This window comes from Harpia harpyja, chromosome 1, assembly GCF_026419915.1.
Source record: "Harpia harpyja isolate bHarHar1 chromosome 1, bHarHar1 primary haplotype, whole genome shotgun sequence".
NCBI classification, from domain to species: Eukaryota; Metazoa; Chordata; class Aves; order Accipitriformes; family Accipitridae; genus Harpia; species Harpia harpyja.
This window is the reverse complement of record NC_068940.1, coordinates 52,922,600-52,941,859: the sequence shown is the minus strand read 5'-3', so window position 1 is coordinate 52,941,859 and position 19,260 is coordinate 52,922,600. Positions and strand designations below refer to the sequence as shown.

The window sequence follows — 19,260 nt, the reverse complement described above, 5'->3', positions numbered from 1 at the left end:
TCTAGTCCTATTTAAAGAGATTAGAGCATAAAACATTTTAAACAAGTGGAACCTAAATGTTAAAATTATTATTCCATTTTCAAACTCTTCCAACCTTGACAGGAAATGTTTAATGCAGCAATGAACAAAGGATATAAAATTTAACAAACCTTGCTGAAATGACTTTCATATATCCAATCAAGTGCATGTATGTAAAGAACAACACACACATTAGAAGAGAAAATCCCTCACTTTTACAAAATCTTTAACAAAATTCAAAACCAAACAACAAAAGAAGCAGCACTAATGGTCTTTACTCTTTACCCGTATGCTAGAATCAGCAGATTTTAAATAAGCATTTTAAACAAACCAGAATCTGTAGAAATACAGAACAAAGCAAAACCTAGCGGTAATTTGCAGCCATGCTTCTGAAATACAAGGGCAAGTCAGAATCTAATCAGTACATGCTAACTATACAATTATCCTATCCTTTAATTAAAAACTTATAAAAGACTTCCAGGTGGTATAGGCTGAGTAAAGCTTGGCCTCTAATTTTCTGTTCTGTAGAGTTAATGGAATTTAAATTTATGACTAGTTTCACTTTAAAGGAACATTTGCATCTCTTCATGTCTTACTATTTATCATATATAGTGATTTAAAAAAATTAATAGAAAATAAATTAAAATAATTTATAAAGATGAAATATTATATAGTTGAAATTCAGTCACTTTGGTTTAGGTCATTCAGTGAACATTTCCAAAAAGTCTTTGTCAATAGCTGGTTAAAATAAATCCATCAAAAGAGGACTTTGCAAGAAGTATAATGCCAAAAATCAATAAAAAAGGAATCACACTCTTCCCCAAAATAGAAGATGACAGACAGTGCTAAACATAGTAAAAGGACCACAGGTATTCATACCACAATACATCTGAAAACCTATATTTAAATGAAAAACAAAAAAAATTTGAGTCTAGAAAAGAACACAGCGAATCTGAAATGCCTCTAAGTGAAATAACCTGGAAAGGATAGTGTGATATGTCACAAGGAAATTCTCACATGCCATTTTTATGGGTTTATGTTGAATAAAAGGCTGAGGCAGCCTCTAAAAACCCTGTCTGGCTCAAGAAGCATTCCTCTACTACAAGCTATTACACACAGAGCCGACACAAATCTCTTGCACAATATGATGGAGGTTGAGCTGATGGGATGCGTCAGGGCCACAATACAGCACTCTGTGGAGATCTCAACGCAGCGCTGTGACATCTAGTAAACCCTGGAAAAGACTGACTTCAGACAGACAGACTTCAAAGATGTTTACAGATCACCAGGGATCATTCCCACTCAGAAATCCCTCAGGTTCATGTTAAAATAAAACTAACCCCTTGAGAAAAACTCAGAAGGCTCAAACCCAAGAAAATAATATTAAAAGGCATCACTCACTGCAAACTAATTTTAGATTTGCTGAATTTTCTAATGGTAGCAGTACTTGTTTCAAATTTTGAATAACATCCTTTCCCTATGCAGTGATCACTAGTCCATTCTAAAGGGCTAAAATTTGGCTGTACATATGTATCTGAATTGAGAATCTGCAGCCTGCCCCTCGTCCCACTTCTATGCTTGGGACAGACTTTGACATCACTGGTAACCTGCAAGTCACTGTGACCTGCAATTTCTTAAAATTTGTTAGAGTCTTTCCTTTGTACTAGGTGGGAGCTCATAAACAATGGAAAACTAGCAAACAGAGCTCTAACATCTTGAATTCAGTTGAATAATTCTAACTTCAGCAACATTCCAAAAGGCTTACAAACAAGCAAATTCTCACCAGTTGAATAAGCAGGCTAATTAGGTCCATCAGGGGTTTATTGATAAGCAGAAGGTCTTCAGCAGCCTGTGTGTCCCCTCCTGTGCCAGACTTCTGTGCCTTAATGAGATGAGAAAAAATAAAAAGCAACCTTGGTGACTGTTCCGCTATGAGAAACAAATTGGGTCCATTAGTTGGTCGAAGTTTGAAGGAGACTTACATACACTCTTTTCTAGTTAAGTATTCCTGGGCTCCCAATGAGCACTTATGCTCCCTGTGTCTGTAACAATAAGCACAAAGCAAAAGGGACTCATGCTGTCATGGCCATTCTGCACAGGCTGAATATACTGACCTACGTGACATTTCTTCAGCAAAATGCTATAACCTGTATACGCAAAAGATATCTCTAAAGCCATAAATGTTTTATGTATTTGTGTTCTCTTTCAACACAATGTGCCTATTTTAACATTAAAGTTCAACTATTTTTTTTTCCTTTATCAGGAACAATTTTAAGTGCAACTCAAAACAAGAAAATCAAGGTGACCAAAAAGTTAGGATTCTCAGCAATAATGTCCAATTTTGCCCTTCTGACTCACTTTGTATCCTGAAATAGGAATAATAAAATCTTCAAGTGACCAAAGTCTGTGATAAGATCTATTACTACTTATAATTCTGACCATTGTCATACCCCCTCATCAAAACACACTGCCATCCTAGGCAGTGCTATTTATGACCCATCCCTGCCCCAGGACACCAGAAGGGTCTGCTTGCAAGATTTTTCATTTAACTTCATTATCTTGCACCAGCTTTGGACCATGACCCTATACAGTCAAGCCGCTAGAGGAAAACGTAAACATTTTGTCTAAAGAACACATTTAAAAATCATTTTTTATTCTGTTTCATTTAAAGCTCAATCCTAAAACCATCACCCAAGTGTAATACCTGAGGATTTTGGTTTGGTTAAGTGAGCACAGGAGCAAGGAGGAGAACGTCTTCATTGGAGGAGGAAGTCCTACCAATGCTGTGATTTGCAGTGGTTCAAACAGGAACTTGGAAGGCAAATTGAGCAGCATAAGAGAGGAAATGCTTTTGTCGGTGCACATGCAAAGGTTACATATGCTCTTTGTGTATAGTAATCACATGTGATTTATAATAAAAAGATTATGTTTTTTATGGAATAATCTTTCTTCTTTTAAAATGAATGGAAGAAAAATGCTTTGAACTATCATCAAGCAAATGTTGAATTAAGCCACTTATGGAGTACAGAAATAAAACAGTCAGCTGGGATCTGTGTTTCCAGCACACAGTGAGGCTAGTATATATAGTCTAGCCAGGTAACTACATGAAACAGTGACATGAAGTTGAAAAATACGTGCTTTTCTCTTTGCACCACACTAAAAAAATCAATAAAACCAGAATAGTGGGCATTTCATTATTTAGGATAACAGGAAGTTATCTAAAAAATTGTTTAAGATGGTGATGACCCCAGCAAATAAATTCCATACCTGTAATGTCTGGCGCACAATATTTGCTGTATACATCAGCATGCAGTGCAAAATGTCAAGCAAGGACAGAAGCAGTGCATTTCCTGTCTTGGTGCTGCTTTTATCATCTGCCTCCAAGTACAGAGCTACGGTTTCTATTAGGAGATTACAGATATGATGAGCCAGTCCTACACAGAAAGTGAGACAAAAAAAAGAAATAGACTGTCAGGAAAAGAACAATGTGGAAGGTTGTTAAAAATAATAGATTAGGATAAAAACAAAATTTCATATACATTATGAATATTTATTAAATTTCCTCTTTTTCTCCATTATAATAATTACCTCCTCTCCTATTCTGTTTGGAGCAGCTCATAATGAGAGTTAAACTGATACAATCAAGTTTGCTAACTGCATGGAAAATTATGTAACATTCATTAAATAAAGACATACTTTGAATCCTAAACTTTTCTGGAGCATGCTGGTACACAAGTCTCCTTCACAACACTCCCGATCACAAGAATTAAGCAATTTCTCCAGGCTGTTACCAAATGACACATCAAGGTTGGAGACTAAAGTTTTCTTTCTTAACTGGTCTACCAATTGCAACCTTCCTATATGCTTTAATTGTAGAACTGAACAGTGTTATGCTTAACATAGAATATATTCAGAAGAGCATTATAAATGAAATATCAAATACAACACCTAAAATGTTATTAAGATTTGTTTGACTGATGGTAGTAAAAAAGTTTCCTAAAAATACCTTCTTGTTTTGAAGCATTTTTTTAAGCTCCTTTGGAATTTTATAACATCAGCTCCTGTGGCTTGCTTAACCCACAGATCAATTGACATATCAGAAAAAATACAATCCCTTTCAAGGCAACACCGATTCAATCCAGAATCTTTCTGTCTTTCAAATACAAAGTGACTGAGTTCATTACATTTGATCTTAATCTTTTTCTTTCAGAGTTTCATAAGGAATGAAAGATACTTTGTTCCCCACCAAGAACATAATTATGTTTGTAAACTACCTGCTTTTAAGCTGGCAATTAGCCATACTGTGACTTGGGTGCACATATGTAGTAACACTGTAGTATATCAGTATATTAGCTTCTAGTCCCCATGACTGTCAAAAACAACTGAAGTATTTCACTGATTTCACAGAAATAAAAAGACTGCTTTTATAAGTTCTCCTTTAAAAGTAATTGTATATATTTTTACAAACAAGAGTACAAGATTAAAATGAGACATTGTAGAATACAATATGTAATTACACCATTCAGCTTTTGAGAGTAGTCAAATCTGTAGGGTGTTGAACTATTTTGGCTTTGAAAGATGCCCCAGCAATTAACTAAACTTCTATGAAATATTTTCCTCCCCTATTCATCACCCTTAATACTTTCTTCAGGAAATTAAATACAAAAACATTCATTTAGAATAGAGTTACAGGTCAGGATCAGTAAGACCTGCACTCTTCTTATATCTCACATCTTTTGTGTTTTTATGATTACTAGCATTATTCTTTCACAACAGTTTGATTGATGGACTACAGCTCAGTCTGAGCTTTGAATTTCCTGGAGTTTTGTCTGCATAAACCAAATTCTCAAAATTATATCAGTCTAATCTCACACATTTAATTTCCTTCTCCTTTTTTAAAGTACAATTTCTGCTGCAGTTCTGAACACTTCATACAAAATGGATAGCATGCAGAGACACATTTAAGTGATACCACCAATACCCACCAAGAAGAAAATAACAGACATAATTCTATGTCTACCCGATACAAAACTTGTGGTTATTCTATGCCTTTTTTCACTAGGCTAAATTAGAATAAACCTAAGAAAACAGTCCAGTAAGAGCTGGTGCCTATCAAAGCAATGTCTGCAAAATTGCCTGCAGGCATATGTCCAAGTACACTCTGTTTCTCCCTGTATATGACCACAAAACCCACAGCCACATCAAAATGAATGAGTCACCTGATTATTTCTAGATGGCTTAGATAGAACTCTTAAGACAGTGACTTGGAGAGCAATGCTGAGAAGGCCACTTTCAAATGAAGGCATTGTATGGGTCAACAGCAAGAATTTTTTCGGCAGTAGTCCTCTCTGCATTTATAGGACTAAGTAGGGAATGACTGGTAGTGAATGAAACCAAAGGATCTGTGTCTCTGATAGGCATTCCTTTCCTGTTCAACTTTGAAGAGATTATTCCTTTGGCTGTACCAGCCTGAGTCTCACAACTGCCTCATTTCTGCTGTTTGCTGAACATGGAGGTAAACCGAATGCTCAACCTTCTCCTCACCCATTGAGACATGAATAATACAATCACCTAGATTTTATTCTCTTGAAGTATTTACATCCTAAGGGTAAGTGTATTAGCAACCCTGCCTCCAAACACCTGAAATACACCAGAATATTCACATTTACTTAGTTAACTAAAACATCAGAATTAGTGGATTTTATATAGGGAGATACATGGTCACACAGAGTTATATGTACAAAGATATGAATGTTAAAGTTGGAAATTCTGGGGAAAAAACCCACTTTTTCTGGACCTAAAATACCTTTGCAAAATTTAACACATCAAATCTTTATTATAAAGACATCTAAAATTAAACACCGGTGCAAAATGTTCCGTAACTCTCTGCATGATTCATACAGAAACCTGATAAACACTTGGTTCCACAGATAAGAAAATAAAACAGACTGACCTCTTGGCCAAGTAAATACAGTTCCAGACATGCTCTTTAAAACAGTGTATTGTGTCACAACAAAATGAAAATTGGAGGCCACAATTGTAGACATGGAAATACACTCCTTGCTTATACCACAAGACAAAATACACATTCTTTGTCCTCAGAAGAGAAAGTTGGGAAGCAGCTGTAACTTACAGTGACCATGACAAAATGCAACAGAAGTTTAACTGTAAATGCACTGTAAGAAGTTTACAGTGCCTTGGCCAATGGCACTGTAACCAGTTTACTCAAAAGGTAGCTATTAAGATCAAGACCAACATGTCTTAGCATTCCAAAAATTGAATACCAAAACAGACAGTCTGAAAAAAGAGGGTGCAATTGTTAAAAAAAAAAAAAAAAGAAACTGTATTCATAATTCAGTAAATCATAATATAAAAATCGCATATAGATCTCTAAGTTTCAGAAGATACATTGAAGGTTTTCTCCCAGATTTTACAACTGATTCAAGAACCACATTCTTCTTAATTTCCAGTAAAGCCTAAACCAATATTTATCTTTAAAAACTTCAGACAATATATTTCTGAGTCATATTTAACAGACATAACAGTAATTCTCAACTCTTCATTAGGAAGCAAAATACGCTCTGATTCAAAACTCACACCCTATGCACTCCTGAACTTTGGAAGTGGTGGATCTGAATCTGAATTCTGTATCATAGAGGAGAGGTAAACGCAATTAAATCGAGGAAGATTGTTCTACTGAGAAAAGCTACATATTTTTAAGTATTCTGGTACTTCCAAGTATGTTGGCAATAGTCCACCTTCTCAAGAGAAAAGTGTTAGAGATGGTTTACATGGGTTAAAGTAATGCATCATATTTTCTTTTAGCTAGGCATTTCTTATTAAGAGAATTAAGTAAAAACTTACTATTTAACTTATTATAGATTTTTTATTACTCAATTTGCAAATTTCAGCAAACAATTAAAATATATCACATCATATCATTTATACCTATAGTTATAGTTTAAATTTATTACAATACTTCACAGTGCACTAGTCATGCCTTATATTTATTTGTAAAAGGAGGATCTTCAAAATATCAAGCCTCAGTGCAGTTCTCTGCTATTCAAATTTTGCAGAAAAACAAGGCAAAACTTGGATTTTGTATTAGAATTATTGTGTTTATAAATTAATATAACTACAATTAAACAAAGAACCTGTTCTAATTGCAGTCCAAGATGCATAATATGTATTAAAAGGACTGCATCCAAAATTCCTAGCCACAGTTTTACAGCATTTGACAAACCTAGTGCTCACAGCAGAGTATTTCTCCTGCCCAGAGACCCCTGCAATGAACTGAACACGTTGCTAATAGTGCTTTATGAATGTGGACTGTGATGACTATGCTTGTGTTTTACAAATCTTTTCAAAAGATAAAAGGAGTCTTTTGGCCCGTGATACAGCTAATCGGACAGAATGTGCCATGATACCTTCTGGAATGAAAGCTGAGAGGAGATATTTTATTCTCACCTATTAGCAAGATGGATAAAGGAAAAGAAATCTTCGCTTCCAAATCATACGAAACATCAAAGGACAGCCTAGGAAGCAATCTTCTAGGCAATCCTTTCATGCCTACCAGCAATTAGAGCATTCAACAGACCTGTCTGCTTCCAGCTGAAGAAAACGTTAGAGCAGGTGCACTTTCTCCAAACAACGCCACCGTGCAGCCAAGAAGCCAGCAGCAAAACCCTCAGCCCGGCAAAAAGGTTTCGCTTTGTTCCTTTCTACATGCTGCTCTCTGGAGAGCTGTTTTTTCCATTTGTATCACACCTACACAAGTGACTCCCCAGGGATATTAACAAATATATATTCACTAGACTTTTCTTCTTTCTTTTACTTACAGAGTGGACCTGCTTGGGTTTTTTGCTCCGCCCGCCCGCCCGCCCCCCCCCCCCCCCCCAAAAAAAAAGGACTCAAAATAATAACATATCAGGAACTAGAAATTATATCGCCAGACTAACTGGAAAACATATTTCATAATCTTTTTAACGTTAATGATAAAACTCAAAATATTGCTAAGAAGAAACACAGGACTGTAGTCTGATAGATTTTTTCACACAGGAATTAGTTCCTCAGTACCTGAGCACCTAAGATAATCCATCATGTCATAAAGATTCTTCATTAAACCCTATTTACCTACATAAACCTGGGATTTAATTTGCATTCTTTGCATCACAGCCCTACTACTCAAGGTATCCTGTTTTGAACAACTGAAAATAGGCAACGTAAAGCAAATGGTGTCTTTAGGGTAATGGCATTTTTAAAAGAGGTTCATTGCTTTTATGGCTATTTTTGTTTATTATTTGTTACTGGTTATGTTTTAGGAACTATTTGTCTTAGTACTGTAATATTATTGAGGGAAGAATAAACTAGGATAGAAAATTAGATCACCACTGATTTCAAGATTTGGTGAGTTATGAATGTTAGACCAAGTGGAAAGAAAATGATAGGGCTGTTGAACACATCAATTCCATGACTGCTGCCCTGAAAATTATTCTCTATTCTGATCTTAAAAATGAAGAGCATCTAAAAAAGAAAATTTTGCACATATTGGATAGTCTATTCCTAGTATTGGGACAGCGACTGGACATTTTGTGACTGAATAAAGAATCACTAGGTTTGAGGAACAAAAATCTTATTTGAATTTGTCACAGTGCAGCGGTCAAGGATCTCCACAGCTTCCCTTTGCGGGAAGGGTCTGTGGCTCAGCTTTTCCTACCCACGTGGCAGGTAGGGCACTCACCAATGGTGCCCAAGCAGGCAGTCCTGCCCTCACATGCAAGAAAATGGATGTGGTAAGGATTATGACAACCAGGGAAGAAAAGCCAGTTATCACCTTGGCTACCTGGGAAGTACTATATTATCTTGAGTGTGGATGCCTGAGAGGAACACAGACCTGACATTCTCAGTGGCGAGATTTTTCTGCTTTGAGTCAGTCAAAGTACGACATAGCTCTACTTCACTTTTTCAGGACTGGCAACGTTTAGCGGTTATTGTTAGAAGGCATTTTATAGGTGGCATCTTTCACTTGTGAAGAAAGAGTGCAGAACTGATGACTCCCCAGGGAACCATGTCAAACTCTTCTCAGCCAAAGAGAATCCTGTCAACACAGAAATTTACTTTCTTCTAAAATGTAATCTATGGAACAAACATGTAGGTGATTAAGACCAACAGGGGTATAGAACAGCAAACTAGAAGACAGAAAACCAAGTGGATTCTCTCATAAAAAAAAATAATTATCTAAGTGTGATAAAAGATAGTAAAAATGCCACTTGAACAATTTAGGAATAATAAAATCACATACTGTTGAATATGCTTGACTGGTCAATACAAAAATACTAAAATATAACAAATTATAGCAACTAGGCTAGACTGTGGTTGTTCTATATGAAAAGATGTGGTTAGAATGACATACACAGAAGAGGAATATTTCTGAAAGTATAATCACTAATCCCTTGGGAGTTCCTGATTTGCTGCTGCTTTTGAAAATGAAAAAAGAAAAAAAAAAGAGGAAAAACAAAAGAAAAAAACCCGAGTTTCCCATCTTAGAATCTTGTTAATGTTTCTGTGACAAAATTTCAAGTGAATTCAAGTCTTTGTGTCAGATTGACTCAACCACACTGTAATTAATTCAGAAAAGATATCCAAGCTGTTTGAAGCTAAGTTCACCGCACAGGTGGGTACGTGGCATCAAAGTTTTGAAGGCAGGGCATTTTGTTCTAGCCAAGATTTACTGAGATGGTCCTTGTTCCTAGGAGTGTAACTCATTGAACATGAACACAAACTTGTTCAACAGGGATAGAATGAAGGATCAGAAGGTAACTTTCTTTGGAAAACAGTTTTAAGAACATCCAAATGCTTTCTAGTTCTATCAGAAAAAAAAAAATCCACAATTTTTATGAGCGAATACTACATAACTATGGACTGTAATGATGTTCAGGGGATCTGTTCACAGTGTTGATAAGACATTAATAGTGTCTCATTTCAGCAGTCAGGTTTGATTTGTTTGGATGCCATGCTGTTGGTACCACAGCCTCTAGAAATTCTATCTGCTTCTTACATTCTGTAAGTAGCTGAGAATAATTGGACATTTACTACAAAAAGATAAGTGAAAAACATAACAGAAAGGTAGGATCCACTGAAAAGCTACACACAAACTTTAAATGCTCATATCAGGCAGCTTGTGAGACTGGACATAAAAGAAACATTTCTTTTTAAATTATTTATTCAAATTAAACTTTTGCTCTTCAGAGATGAAATTTAACACCCAGCAGTGTCATAAGACTTGCTGCCAGTTCTGTCACTAATGCATATGTTATGTACATCACAAATAAGCTGCTTTTTTGTTAATTGGGGAGCATAAGGCCCTTGATGCATGTAAAATCAAGTGCTATCATCCCAAGAGGTAACTGACCATACAGTAGAGTACAATGCTAAGGCTGCCTGACAGACATTGATTTTGTAAACAGCTTTGTTGACGGCAAACACTAGTTCTTCCCAGGTGTTTGCTAGTGATCAATTGTTGGAGGTTATCACCCCTACAATTGTGTGTGAGAGTCCATGCGTGAGACAGAGAGGATGCAAGTACTCCCTCGTCTCCCCTGACAAGCCGTGCTAGGCTGCTTTAAACCGTTCAAAGGGGTAGCCTGCATTAACCCATCTGATTTTGCTTGAAGCACATTCACACACTCAAATGACCCTTCTGGCTGGAAGACCTGGGGAGTGATGGAGGTAATAGAGTGACTTCATGGGGTATGCATTTCAAACATTTCTGTCCCCAGTTGTGCATATATTAAACACCTAACTTGCATTCTTTTCATATGGATTTAAGCATTTTTGTTGATACAGTCTTTCAATATGTCAACTGTGCACTACTTGCAAGCACAAACTTCCATCACAAAAAAAAAGTATTAAATAAACCAAGACTGTAATAAGATAAAATCACATTATCTGGATTGACTATTATTAAGCAAACTCTACAGCAGCTTTTCAGTTAGATATTTTTCCCCATATTTCCCCCCCCAGAGAGACGTTAGAGCTTGTAGTCCATTTTATAAAGCATAGTAATTCTGCAGCATGCTATACTTCAAGTCACATCCCAATACACCCTATTTCATCCCTTACAAGGTGTCAACTAAAACAAAATCTCTTGGTTTTGTCAGACAGAAGTTAGATGATGCTGAGGAGATTTTGCAAACAGCAGGTTTTAATGATCTGCATGAGGAACAAGAATATCTAACACGACACCTTACTTTTTGAGAGACAACAGTCTTTAAAACCTCCTTTAAAACTAGCCTGAGATATCAGCGGTTGTTGCTTCACAATAACATGGAAGAAATTCTGCTTGCATGTTGTGAATTAATATATAGTGTATGCTTTTTCAAAAAACAAAGACTGCATGAAGTCCTCAAATTAATGGCAAAAACTAGACAAAAAGTTCTTCACCGGATCAAAATCTGTTATTTTTGTTAGATGAGGAATTCTTTGCATTCAGCAAGATTCAGTCAGTAAAGATTCAATAAAGACATTTGACTTACTGCTCAGAAAGATCAAGCCTGCAACAATTACCATGTGACAAAATACAGGGGGAATTTATATCCTGGGCCTAATTTAGAACTAGAAATTCCTCTAAAGAGATTGCTATTTTAATAATAGACTTCCTGTCACACAAGATTAAACCCTGTTTATCTACTTCAACTATCTTAACGAGCTTCTGCTTTGGCATCAACTTTTCCTTCTACCAAAATCCTTGGGAGACCACATTCAAACTTTGAGAGCTGCCTTTTTGACAAAACCTGTACAGACCAGATATGAACAGCCTCAGAATGCAGATACAGCCCTAAACTGTTGTCACAAATTGACAGCATTCAACAGCTTTGAATGATGTTACCAGCACTAATTGCTCTAGCTAGGCCTTCAAGAGTCCCTGGACTGAAAGTGATAAGGACCAATGAACCTTGGCTTCAGAAAATTCTCTGAAGTTTTCAGTTTTAAACTGCAGAAAAAAAAAAACCCCACAGTTGACTCTTGTTCCCACATATATTCAGCAAAAAAATAAGGGTAAAAACTCTATACATTTCCCTGTTGAAGAGTTATGCTCTGTAAGAAAAGATATTCAACATTTATTCCCACTCCTCTTGGTCTATTCACATCAGTCTTCCATAGGATGAAAACTGACAGAGTAAAAATGCTTGGATTTTCAAGTGACAGTCTTTTACAATTGTTACAACTAGACCAGAGAAGAAAAGCAAAGGCTAGAATATCCACTAAGCGGCACTTGCTGCTGGTTATTACAACAAAACTGAATCTATGCCACAGTTTCCTGTAACAGCCTGTGTTATTCATCAATTAAGTTCACAACAGAAATGAAAGCTGGCAACTAGTAATTGCAACTGTCCAAGGTGGTCTTGCTATATTTACACTTACATGATCAAAGGGCTTAAACAGAGGTCAGGATGTTACATGATAGTACATCTGGTTTTGCAGCTATGACCAGATTAAATTCTGGTGCCTTAAACCTACTCTGCTAGGTCAACTGTCTTCTGAATAAGTGTTAGGATAACTTTGACCAGCAGACTCTAATTTGCTATCATCTGGCCACACCAATAATGCCACATCTGATTAAATCTCTAAAATCTAACCACAGACTTTTCACCTCAGGTGTTGTTATCCTTCTTATTAAGTGGCTCAGGCATATGTCTTGTTTTGTTTGCATTGAAGCTTGTTCTACTTTGACCTATTCATGATTTTCAACCTTACCACTGGGAAGTTGGAGCTGGAACCCATCACACTGTGATCATGCTGTCACCTCAGGCTGTACCAAAAGCACATTACCCAATACTCATCACTAGACCAACAGAGCCTTCATCTTCTGTCAGCACAGCTACCTGATCCCAACTATCTTGGCTTCAAATGACTGCACTGAGCTAAGTCAGCTGGTACTACAGCTCAGCTTATTTAATCAAGAGGCAGTCCTGGCTCTGAAAGAATTGAAGGGCTGCGTGTGTTTGAATACTGTGTTCCCTACCCTGTCTCCCCTATCTCAACAGGACCTATGCGATAGGAGCATGGGTCTACTGACACTGGCTTGTGGACAGCCTGTACATTTTCTATGCAGGTAGCTGCTGCTGAGAGTAGTGGAGCCTGTGTATACAGTAACAGACTGGCTGAGACTCTTGGGGAAACTTCTGCATAAGCACTGGAAAGAGATCACATAGAATGGTTTGGTCTACTAGGCTATCTTGGTCCAAGCCACCCAGTTTTGAAACAAAACCAGTGAACTATACCACCCTCCTCAACAACAAGCTGAACTGGATCCTGCTGCAGATCTGATGCTTTCACTGAGAATCTGGATTCTTCTTTGCTCAAGGGCAACCAATTTCTTCAGAAGTGAAAAAGATGTTAAGAACATTGATACAACTACAGTGAGAGAGGTGGCCACCATGGAACAGACAAGAGGGATTTGGAGAGCCAGGATTTTTTTAAGTGGGTGCCCTGTGAAAACGTGCAACAGAACAGCAAAAGAAACAGTACGCAAGCCCTGTTTTAGTACCTGTGCTGGTTTTGGCTGGGATAGAGTTAAATTTCTTCATAGCAGCTAGTCTGGGGCTATGTTTTTGATTTGTGCTGAAAATAGTGTTGATAGCACACTGATGTTTTAACTACTGCTGAACACTGCTTACACAGCATCAAGGCCTTTTCTGTCCTCACACCACTCCACCAGCGAGCAGGCTGAGGGTGCACAAGAAGTTGGGAGGGGACACAGCTGGGACAGCTGGCCCCAACTGACCAAAGGGATATTCCAGACCATATGGCATCATGCTCAGCAATGAAATTGGAGGGGAGGTTGGCAGGGGGGGCCGTTGGTCCCAGACTGGCTGGGCATTGGTTGGTTGGTGGTGAGCAATTGTTTTCATTTGCATCACTTGTCCTTCTTGTTTTGTTTTTTTTTTCTTCCTTTTTTTCTTACAATTTTATTTTATTCTTCTTATTATCTCTTTTTAATTATTAAACTCTTTTTACCTCAGCCCACGAGTTTCTTTCTCACTTTTACCCTTCCAATTCTCCCCCCTTCCCACTGGGGCAGGGGGGAGTAAGCAAGCGGCTGTGTTGTGCTTAGTTGCCAGCCAGGGTTAAAACTTGACAGTACCTTTTTCTTTTTCTCTACCATGCCTGCTCTGCTGAGCATAGGTGTTTATTAGGCATTAATGTACTATGGGGTCCCAGTAACTTTACCAACTTGTTCCAACACAGGCAGCCTCCACCATCCTATCCCAGGGTGTGCTTCACGTGTTCCTTCTTATGTGCCTTGGGCACTACCGCTACGCACCTACATTTCTCTTCTAGCCTGCTTATGCCCAGACCAGTGATTCTAGAAAGCAAGTTCAGGCAAAGAAATTAAGTTCAAACTTTTTGTTTGACAAGATAAACAATGGGGGGGGGCAGGAAGGAGGAGCTTGCAATGAAGGGCTCATGTTCCTTTGTTCCTCCCCCATGTTATCTCAAGTGAAGAAAGAAACATTAAGGATGATAAAGTTTAACAGTAGCTTGAAACAACAAAATAATAACCCCAGCATTTTCTAAGATAATGTGCTCTGCAACAGATTCCATACAGGTCACTGCTTCCATCTAGGACTCAGGATTGCAATAGATATCGTACAGAATGGTGGCATCAGGGCATATTTGATAGGGCTTCCCTCTGTTTATGTGAAGAAACACTTCTTCTGGTTCAGAGAGAAAGCTAGTATGTCAAACGGCTTTAGGGATGCCCAATGAGTTTCAGTACAGGAGCACACACTTTTCCAGATGGAACTAACATGCAGTTGCTACCTGTAAATAGCTGAGATCTGCTCAAAATTTTGGCTCTGCTCTGTTTGAACTGGGGTTGTTCTTTACCTTTGTTCATCAACATTTTTAGAAAGAGAGAACTGACCAGGCTTAATGAAGATTGTGCTTTAAGGCAGAGGGACTTTGGAAGCAGGCTACAAAAAGTGAAGTCTGGATCTAGTGAATCTGGATCTATGCCACATAAAAGCAGCTCTGATGGGAAGGCCAGAGGAATTAAGATCTGTGAAACTGAACTGTCAACAAATTATGTGAGAACTGAAGAGAAGCTGCAACAAGTAGACACCAGAAATGAGAAATGTATATAATTAAGTTTTCAAGAGAAACAACTTCACAGCAAGTAGAGTTCAAGCATTTTGCCCAACTTCGCCTGCCAGAATACTGCACTGAACTGGGATAGTGGGCTACAATTCAGCCTGGGAGACCGGGCATCACATGCAGCACCAACACTGGTCAGCGTGATGGATCTGAATTAGGAGGTTATTGCCAAGAGTTGTCAGTTACTGCCTTCTAGATGTGTTACTGTAGCTGGTTACAAGCATGACCATATGCACACCTCTCATGACTACAGGTTTTCTTGCAGGGGGCTAGGCAGAGCCCCCAGTCAGTTCTCGCACTCAGTCCTGACTGCGTATCTCTGTATCCAGGCTGATCCCGTAATGCACGGACCCAGTCTGAGTGACTGCCTGACCCATAGCCTAGGCAGGCAAAATCTTGTTCTTTCCGTATCTTCCGTCAAAACCCCTAAACCTGCCTTGATAATCTGTTCCTTTGGGTATTGTATCTGCCTTTTCCTTATCTCGCTTACGACTTTTCCTCACAGTATAGGCAAAATACTGCCTCTAAATTAATCTTCTTGTATTGCTGTTTGAATGCTCTCTGAACTCAACAACATTCAATGTAATTTCTGAAGAAAATGCATAGTAAGTAACAGTTCGAGCATGTTTGTCTTGTAAGATAAGTAACAGCATAAACCCACACTTCATGTCATTCTGGGTTGGGTGGTGGGATCAAAATATACAATATCTGTGTTTATTCAGCAAAAACGTGTATTGGAAAGACTGTTGAGCCATCATGGATAATTTTACTGTTTTTTCAATCTTTATATAATACATATAGTAGCAGTAGTTTTGTTGTTATCCAGGGAAATAAGTCATATTTCATGGCTGTATCATTGGCTAAAAAGCTATATGTCACAATCTGGGCATGTTAGCTAGGAAACATGATCTTTTAAAAGTGTGAATAAATCCATTAACAACACTTTACTGGATTTTTGCCAAGTCTCACAGGAATAGGGATGAGAGATTTTGAGTAAGCAACCTGCAATATGATAAGCAAAGAAAGAATAGCCCTCAGGAAAGATAAGACAATTTGAAACTAAATGGATGCAGGTGAACAATAAGTTTCCACTCTTTTTTTCCTTATCTTTTCAAAAGGTGGGTGGTAAGGGGGGGGGGGGCGGAAATCTTCCCAGTTTTTACAATCTCCTAAAAGACAGAAAAGAGCTTTAGACTTTATAAAGATATCCTATTTCTTCCCCTATTCATCTTAAAAATTCAAAGGGAAGCACATATCTTTTTCCTCAACCAAAAAGGCGGCACAGCCAGCTGATGCAATATCTTCTAACAATGTGGAGACATCTATGGAAACCTTTAAATCCTATTTATGAAACAAAAAACCCCCAACATTTATCAAGTTACAGGCTCTTTAAATGAAATGTTACACTGATTTGCTTAAAACTCACATCTGAAATCCACCACATGTGCTCAAGTACATGTCTTTGCTGGCACACTTGTCTTCGTAAACCCTTCTTACATAAATATAATCTTGGGCCAATTAGAAAAAAGCTTAAGCTAAAATGAGACAAAATAATTCATTTTTTTTTAAAGGGTGGATAGACAAGTTTGTACCACATTTATGAAATGTATTTTAAAACAAATAAACAAACAAACAAATTTTATCATCAGGTAAGCATCTACATTTTTGTCAGAGGAGCTTAAATAACCACTGTCCCTCAGCTGGAGGTTTCAACTGCACATCAGTCAGGTTCCCCCAACAGCTGACTTACAAAAACTCACTATGTGCAGATACATTGCTATAAAATGTAAATACCCACGGATACAAATAAACACATAATTAGTTGCCATACCAAATCTACAAGGCATTGACCAAATGCGGTAGGAAAAACCCACCAGTTAAGGAGTGGTAACTTGCCTAAATAACTTGAACAAGAACACACTCACCTGAATATATACTGCCTTAAGGTGGTAGAAAATCCATGTGTAGACATGGATCTATGGCTTTAGACTTCAAAAGAAATTTGCCTATAGAAATGAATTCTTAAATACGTAATGCACATAAAAATATAACTTATGGTGTTTGGAAAAATTAAGCTAAACAATACTACAAAATTAGATCCTGAATAGCAAAAGAAAAAGTCAAACTATAAAGACTACACACAAATGTTTTATTTTAGGGTAAAATTTGAAAAAAAAAATTTAGGTAGAAAAACAAGAACATCACAGGAAAAGTCTCAAGTAATACAGACTACTATTTCGTATTTGTGTAGAAATTGAGCTTTCAAAAGGCTTTAAAAATGCAAATAACTTCAGTTTCTCCATTATGATATACTACCCTTTCCGCTTTAAAGAGAAAATTATTTTAAAGTTTAATTGTCCAGAAATGGTTTAAACAGATTATTTTGTGAGATGAACACATTTGTTCAGTCCACAATTTTCCTGAAAATAACTTAGAAGACGAAAATATCTGGATGGCAGGGAGCTACAACAACTATTGAAAACATCTAAAACAAACAAAAAAAAAATCCAAACCATTCTTTAAACCAGTGAAAAACCTCAGATTTCATTTATCTGTCCACTACATAGATCTGGTCCTGCCAAAACTGGTGCTTGTTTTTAGCAATTGACAAAATGAACTTCTTTCAGCAGGATCAAATAAGTGCATCTGAAGATGACCGTTATCCCTATGGGAGAGTAATGATTGATATAGTTTAATTTTGTGTATAGTACTTTGTACGTTTGCAACTTTACACTTAGCCCAAATTGGCAGTGATACATTGCTTTCATACTGAGACTGTTCTAACAGCTAGAATAGAAAATATATGATAGCTTTACAACCTATGGCATAGTAACCACATTCAAACCGGGTCTCTTCAAACATAGTTACATTTTTAATTTCATCCCTTAATATCATCTTTTAGCTTACTAATTATATGTGAGAAGCTACACAGGGACATCGTCATAATTAGATTTTAACTTATTATCTGTAACAAATAGTTTGTGTCATCAATAGTTAACTTGTAGCTAATATGATAGTTATACATTTACCAAGTTACTCAAATCCACTAGTGCTAATATATATGATTTGAGTTGCATTTCATGGGAGTACTAGCATAATGTCTAATAATGCAGGAAAAGCAGCACCTAGAGTGAATGCAAAGACAACAATCTCTAGAGGGGAAGAAAAAAAATATCATTTTTATGGCTAAGTGGGCAAGAAGGAGCATAAGGCTTTGAAGACTTTTTCCTTTTTCACAATCCTGAGTTTGTCATCAGAAAACCTTCAGATATCCCCATCCTCAGATGGAAAAATCGATGCCTTACATTTTAACATAAAAATTCCATTTTTCAAATGAGTTTTCTGCTTCCAAACATTATCAGAGTAATCACTCAGCCCAAACCTTAAGTCTTAGTTTTTGTCTAGGAATTGGATAGCCATAAAAAATGTCTGCTATGGTTGGCATATTAGAAATATGAAGACAGTCTAAGTTTTGAAATTGCTATATTTATTGAACTAACTTTGCACCATTGAACTAAGCTGATCATTTATATCATCAGATTTCTGCATAGGGTGTCTCAGACTAGAACATCATGGAATTAAAAGATTTTGAACATTTTTTTTTATTACTCCTTTCTCTTCCACCTGTTAGATGTTAAAATGAGGTATCTTAGGTAGTTTCAGCAGGCAGCTATGCTGCAAGATGATCTGCTTGGCTGGCCACAGGGATAGTACCAGGAAGCCTACTCCGACCACAGAAAAGGCCAGTCCTCTTCTACAGTACAGCACTAGCGAGACAAGATGTAACAACCTGTTGAGCCTTTATTAACTTATTTTATCCTTTGAAGTCTTAGCAAGCATGCTGTGACATTTTGCACCTTATGGGTACAGCTCTCGACAACAACAGGCTTGGTTCTACTTGAATGGCATAACTGTTTCTCACAGCAATTACCGTTTCTATTTTCATCCTTTTCAAATGGCTGTATTGTTGAATATCGCAGGATGACACAGGTTATTTTTTCCTCAAAGACTTCACTACTACCATGCTATTTTGACATGATTCCCACTTATCTTTTATGATACCAGACTTCTAAGTTTAGCCAT

General features: G+C 37.2%; 1 protein-coding gene across 4 annotated transcripts in view; it reads right to left on the bottom strand.

Moving 5' to 3' along the window:
* The window catches only part of ULK4 (unc-51 like kinase 4), a 267,671-nt gene that overhangs the window by 65,128 nt on the left and 183,283 nt on the right, over positions 1-19,260 (bottom strand). For all 4 annotated transcript variants that reach the window (XM_052794377.1, XM_052794405.1, XM_052794385.1 and 1 more), the window contains 2 exons: positions 3,286-3,452; positions 1,802-1,900 (listed from right to left, as the gene is read on the bottom strand). In XM_052794377.1, the coding sequence (XP_052650337.1) occupies positions 1,802-1,900; positions 3,286-3,452 (266 nt within the window). The remainder of the gene's footprint in view (positions 1-1,801; positions 1,901-3,285; positions 3,453-19,260) is intronic.